The sequence below is a fragment of the Gouania willdenowi genome, chromosome 24 (genome assembly GCF_900634775.1).
Source record: "Gouania willdenowi chromosome 24, fGouWil2.1, whole genome shotgun sequence".
In the NCBI taxonomy this organism is placed as follows: Eukaryota; Metazoa; Chordata; class Actinopteri; order Blenniiformes; family Gobiesocidae; genus Gouania; species Gouania willdenowi.
The window spans coordinates 15768612-15775775 of record NC_041066.1 but is presented as its reverse complement, the minus strand read 5'-3'; the positions used below and the strand labels follow the sequence as shown (position 1 = coordinate 15775775).

The window sequence follows — 7164 nt, the reverse complement described above, 5'->3', positions numbered from 1 at the left end:
ACACGCACACACACCGAGGGGAGGGGGGAGATGAAACGGATGGTAGGACACACGCTGGCATGGGAAAACACATCCCACCAGTCACATGTACTGATCAGCAACTGCGGCAAGGCAGATAGAGTCACTTATTTGGTCTTATTTTGGATTTGAACCGTTTGTGTAGAGAACAGAAGATGACGATAAAATATGTTGATTAAAATTAAACTAAGGATTGACTGATTTATTAGAATTTCTATTAAAACAGAGAGGAATGCATTTGCAAAACAAATAAACCTAAGCACCAAAAAAATGCTCTTTACCACACTAGATATCAGAGGTGAAAGTAATGGATTACAAGTACTCACGTTACTGTAATCGAGTACTTGTACGAGTATATTTCTAAATCAGAAATTCTACTTGTACTTAACTACTATTTAAAGGAAGTAAAGTCGTTTGTTACATTTCTATATCCAACCGTTACTGAGTAGATTCTTTTTAGTTTTAAAATGATCAACAGACACTGTTGAAACTATAAAAAATGAAATGACCAGACAACAATCAAATGCATCACATCAGATTAAACATAATTTTACTGTACCCAAGGGAACCGTGGCAAGATTTATTACCAAAAATAAACGTATGTATGACTTGTACTTGAGTACAATTTCAATCAAGTAATAGTACTTCTACTTGAGTAGGACATATCAGTACTCTTTACACCTCTGATGTTGGTGTACACTGTATAGAACAGAAGATAACTATTAAATATGATGAATACATTTAAACAATCTAAAGATGGAGTTTGTTATTAAAATTTCTAACAGAGTGGAATGCGTTCGCAAAATAAATCGCAACCCTAAACGCCAGGAATCCTCTTTGCTAGATATTCACAGTTATATTGGTGATGGTACAATGATTATTTACACTTTAAAGGCTTGTAAGAAACTTCTATGGCCATTAATGACAATACAGTAGGTCAAAATGTATGGCCAACCACATTTTTGGGGGGAAAAATCCCAGTAAAATGTACAATCCAGATCTGATCCGGATGAAACTTGGTCGAGTAAGTGAGAAACCAACCTAAACATGCGTCAAATTACAAACCAAGAAGGGGTCGCGTTCGTTTACTGAATATTTTCTGTCGTTGACTGTTTTTTTTTTTTTTTTTTTTAAACGTCACTGTAAACTTTAGTATGAAGTCCATCTGACACTCTGACAGATTGTAATTCACACCCCTGACCACTAGGAGTGAGCATATTATATAGATATGCTGTGGATACAGGATTGCTGATAATTTCTCTTGGAGAAAAATTCCCTGATTATTATTTTTTGGCTGAAGGGAAGTGTTCATATTATATGTACATTTATGGATCATATGTCACTATAGGCCACAGTCTGTGGTTTTTGTCACTGCAGAGAAAAGGTTTGTTCAAACTGAATATCAATTAAAAATAAACAGAAATCATCAATCTATCAATAGCAATCTGACTGGATATTTTTGACCCCCTCACTAGTCCAGAGGTTACCAACATTTTTCAAATCACGCCCCTATTTTGATATCACATATGGCCGACCACCCCAAAGACATTTTTTTTTTCTTTCTAGAATTAATATTTGATAATGAAGTGTGCCACCTCAGATATTTTATACTAAAATAAACTCATTTATGTAATAAAAATAACAAAACATGCATTGCTGTCACAAAAAAAATGTCACTATATATAGTGTTGACTTTCAACAAATGCAGACAAGGAGAAAAAAATTGACATTTCAGGGGAAACCATTTTAATTCCAGGTGGTCTCGACCCTAAGGTTGAAAAACACTGCACTAGTCAAAATGACAGACAACATAAAAGTCTGCTGCAACTAGTGCTGGGCAATATATCGTGATTTCCTATATCGCCAAAATACAAAACTTGATGTATCTTAAATGAGAATATCGCCTTAAATCAAGATATATCTATAAATGTTTTAACTTGTTTTTATTTATACAATCACACAGTAAAAAACTCATCGTACAAGAATTTTATATTATTCTCAGAGTACAGTCAAACAGTGTTCTGTATCATATTTCTTCCATATTTCTGAGATTTATATTTTATAGCTTATTTTGCATTAAAACACTCGTTTTAGGAGTTGCTGTTTTCGTTACTTTTTAGAACCACAGTAGATTGATACGTGTCCTAACCCAGACCATCACCTAAACATCCACACAACAGAACTCACTCACACGTGCTGTCTCTAATACAGTAGGAGAAAAAGCCAAAAGTGACACATATTGTGCAGCGGTTTCTTAATAAATGTGCCTGTGTGACATTTTGTATCAGCAAATTTAACCCTAAATTGTCTTTCTGGTAAAACTTGATTTTTGTTTTATTTTTGTCCACATGTGGCTAAGTTTTGGGTCAGTGTACAGTCATGGTTAAGGTCTATGGATATTATTTTGTGAATCACACCACAGAAAAGTTTATGTGTTTTTGAGGGTAAATGTCCACAGTTTTTGAGCATGATTATCCTGCTGGGTAAAATGTGTCTTTCTACAGCTAAAACTATATTAATTTTATGTATGAAACACTAAGAATAGAGTTTAGCATCAGTATATGTTAGAATAAATGATAGTAACAAATAACACCAGAATAACTGAGCATGAAAACAAATAGAATGTCTGCTTACTGGAGTTAGAGATATAGTTATTACCAGTGTTGGGTAAGTTGTTCTAATATATTAATATTACTAGTGACTGGGATAAAAATGTTATATATTTGTATTACATTATTACTGTTTTTTTTTAGTGTAACTGAGTTACACTACTTTGAGTTACTTTTGGTCCAGAACTATAATGATCATCTTTTTTTTTTTTTCTCAAATAATTACTTAAAAAAGGAATATATTACAAAAATAACTAGTTACTCCCAACACTGGTTATTAGGTGTACTTCCTTAAAGGTGTGCCATTTGTTTCGTTATATTTGTTTTGCATTTTCTTTATTGATTTTATTTTATTTTTCATTCTGTTATGTCATTAATTTGTTCGCTTTGGGCTCCTTTTCTATTTCTAATTAACGTTCCTGTCACAACACTATGAATGTGTGGATGATTGTGGTTGTGGGGGAGTGGTTACGATGGGCTGGGGGGGTGGAGTCGGTTTTGTAATTTTATTCTGTGAATAAATAAAATTTAAAATAAAGATTATTGAGGTAAAAATAGAGATCAATATTGTTTATTTCCATTTTGAGAAAAAAAAAAAAAAATATATATTGTGATACGAGTTTTGGTCCATATGATGTCGCCCAGCCCTAATCACAACCTCTGGAACCAAGATGTGAATTTTTTGAATGTGGCCAATGATGAGGGATATATATATATATTTATTTATTTTTTTTATTATTATTATTATTTATTTTTTATTTTTTTTTCCCCAACTGATCCACAATCAGCCAATTAATCTGGATCCCCTCCCGAATTAAATTGAATTTCCCATGGTGTTTATAAGGTCTATCTTTGGTGAATACTCTCTCCTTGAATGGCTAAAATAACACAATCCAATGGGTTTTTTTTTTTAATCAAAACGTGTTAAATCAAATGAATAAATACACAGTTTAAATAAGAAATTCCCAGAATGAGTCTCATTTTTTTTGTTGTAATATAAGAGACTGAGACTGGGAATGAGTCACCGCTGGATGACTGAGGCCAGTTTGTAGCTGTTCCCAGTCCTCCAGCAGTGACTCATCCTCTGCCTCTTACTATGAGAGCAGCACAGTTTGGCGGCTGCGGGAGGGACTACACGCCGATGAGATCACTCACAGGCAGGAAGAAGTCAATGTTTTGCCGGCTTCTCGGGACCAGCTGAGCGCTTCCCACACCGTCTGTAAAACGCGTGACAGCGCCTCAGATCCACCGGAAAACGGAGCTGGAGCAAAGCGCGCGTCGCTTGGGTCGTGCGTATTTGGATAAACAGGTGGATTTGGACACCAACACCTTCGAGGATCCTTCTGTCCTCTCTCTCCCTGGAGTTGAGAGAAGGTAATCCCCACCATGTGAGTGGGCGGGCGCGGGTACCGGAGGCGTGTTGTTTCTACATTATTCAAATCCAGCTGTAGCCCTGGTCCTATAAAACCAGAGCTAGAGCTGTGCGTCAGATACTTTCTCTGCGATGGATAAAGGTGAGTGAACCTGGGCAAAGGGGGGGGGAAGGAAGATGATGGATGATTCCGGTGGTGTCCAAACGGCGAGGGCGCTGAAGCACGCCGCCCTGTGCCTGATGCTGCTGCCCCGGTTCCTGCTGGCCGCCGTCATGCTCTGGCTGCTGGATTTCTTGTGCATCAGGAGAAAAGTGTTGTTGAAAATGGGTCAGAGCCAGCTGGACAGCCCGGAGGACCCGCCGGTGTGCGTGTCGGACTCCAATAAGATGTTCACCTTGGAGTCTCTCAGGGCCGTGTGGTACGGACAGAAACTGGACTTTCTCAAATCCGCGCACCTCGGACGCGTTGCGCCCAACACGGAGGTGGTGCTGGTCCAGGAGCGCAGGCCGGTCCGGATCCTGGACTGCATGAGAGGCAAAAGACCTCTGATCCTCAACTTTGGCAGCTGCTCCTGACCTCCGTTCATGACGCGTCTGGCTGCGTTTCAGCGCGTCGTGAGGCAGTATGAAGACATTGCGGACTTCTTAGTTGTGTACATCGAGGAGGCGCATCCGTCGGACGGATGGGTGAGCACGGACGCTCCGTACCAGATCCCCAAGCACCGGTGCCTGGAGGAGAGACTGGGGGCTGCCAGGCTGATGCTGGCGGAGGTTCCAGGCAGTAACGTGGTGGTGGATACTATGGACAATTCATCCAACGCTGCGTACGGAGCTTACTTTGAAAGACTTTACATCGTGAGGGATGAACGGGTGGTGTACCAGGGGGGCAGGGGTCCAGAAGGATACCGGATCTCTGAACTCAGACATTGGCTAGAGCAGTACCGGGTCGGACTGCTGGACTCACAAACTACAGTGCTCCATGTATAGAGTCCATCTGCTTTTTTGGTTCTTTATATATATATATATATATATATATATCAGGGATGTCAAACTCAATTTAGTTCAGGGGCCAAAAACGGACCAGTTTGATCTCAAATGGGCCACAGATTATTAAAAAAAGAACAATTTTAACATTATTGTGCCATAGTTTTCAATATCAGTTCCAAATCTTGATTTTGTGCCATCGTTTGTGAGAAATTGCTAGATTTCTGCAAGCATTGGTGGTGCTTTCCACAGTTTTAAATTAAAAATGACTGCATTCATGTGGTATAAACAAAGCAAAACATGCAAGCCCCCTAAACATTTAGTAGAGTTTCATTAAATTGCTGAATTTTTCCATCTACAACTGGATCATTCGAAGGTTTACACAATTCATGGTTTTTCTTTTGTGTTATTGTTTGTAAGAAATTGCTCGATTTGTGAAACAAAAAAAAAAAAAAATTAGTTCTTTCCACAATTTTAAATGAAAAATGACTGTTGACATGTTGTATAAACAAAGAAAAATATGGCATAATATAGAAAAAAATATAGCAGAGTTTCATGAAATTGCTGAATTCGTCCATCGACAACTGGATTATTTGGTCATTTACGCAATAATGAATGTTTACATTTTGTGCCATTGTTTGTGAGAAATTGCAAGATTTGTTTTAACACTGAGTTCTTTCCACAATTTGACATTTAAAATGACTGCATTCATGTGGTATAAACAAAGGAAACATGCTATCCCCCTAAAAATATGGTAAATTTTCATAAAACTGCTGAATTTGTCCATCTGCAACTGGGTTATTTGGTAATTTACACAATAATTTTTGTTTTCGCTGTCATTTTTTACTTTTTCCTTCATGCTGCGAGCCAAACTGGATGCTCTGAAGGGCCAGATTAGGCTCCCAGGTCTTGACTTTGACACTTGTTATATATCATTCTGAAGATGCTGCTATAAGGGAAATAATATATATAAATATATATAAAAGAAAGGACTCCCTGAATGGCACACGATGTTGATTAGTCCCACTGACATCAGAACATTGTGCATGTCACAACCTTTAATGTTTATCTCTTTATCAATGACGTGGCTTGATCTTTGAATGAGGTGCAACTGACGATCACTTTAGACTTTTTATACAATAGTCGACCCCCCTTTGTGTATGTGCGTGCGTGTGTGTTCTGGTGAAGCTCTCACTCCGGTGTCTTTGTGAAGTTCGGTTTCTATAGGGTTTCAAACCAGGAGACTGACACTGATGTTTCCGACACCGGCTGCAGGACGTTTCTCCTCCTCTCATGTGCTCATTCTGCCAAATGATGTAAAAAAAAAAAAAAAAAAACAAATGTGAACAAATGGTATGAATAAATGCGTCAGATCACCCACTGATGATGTCATGTTGACTACGCAACAAAAACGCACTGTGAACACTTTTATTTACCCAAGAAGAAAAAATCTTTTATTTTTTATTTTGATCATAATTTAGTGATTCCCAACCAGGGGTACATGTACTCCTAGGGGTACAGGAGCACATTGCAAAGGACACCCAGAAACAGTTCTCAATTCATTCAAAAAAAGACAAGAAAGAAACTCAAAACGTTTTCCTATTATTTTTAGACACATTTACCTTAAACTAACAACACTATTGCTCCATAAAATACTGTATTTTCTTGTAATTTTTGGAAACACGATTGATTTATGCTGTAGAACTGATTTAATCACACTTCTAACATTAAGAATAAATACATTAGTTATATTTTACAACAGAAACTGTATTTACTTATGAAGTAGTCATAAAAGTTTATTTATCTTTGTTAAAACACATTTTGAGTAGATTTAGCCTTCGGTAACCAATGTTAGAGAGACAGGATGGAGTTTCTATTCGTAGAGTTTGCCAAGAAACAAATGAAACCACATTAAATTATAAAGTATGTACTTAGGAGACAAAGAGGGGCTACGCATGATTTGGCAAAAAGGGGTCTTCAAGGGACAAAAAGGGGTTTGGAATCACTGCATGCTTTCCTTGTTGAAACTCAATATCTGTTTTTGGAGTGGGTCCATGAAAGTATCACTAAAACCTAAAACACCTGAGGAGCAAAAAGCAAGAAAAAAAAAAAAAATTGTTAAGCATAAAAGCTTTTTTTAGTCAGCTTAAAAATGCAACATATAGGGCCTAATGTAGCAAA

At 37.5% G+C, this 7164-nt stretch overlaps 1 protein-coding gene across 1 annotated transcript; it reads left to right on the top strand.

Moving 5' to 3' along the window:
- The first annotated feature begins 3779 nt into the window (after window positions 1-3779).
- Window positions 3780-6516, top strand: LOC114457658 (thyroxine 5-deiodinase-like). Its single transcript, XM_028439659.1, has one exon. The coding sequence runs from the start codon at window positions 4177-4179 to the stop codon at window positions 4984-4986; it is 810 nt and encodes a 269-aa protein (XP_028295460.1). The 5' UTR covers window positions 3780-4176; the 3' UTR covers window positions 4987-6516.
- The last annotated feature ends 648 nt before the right edge of the window (window positions 6517-7164 follow it).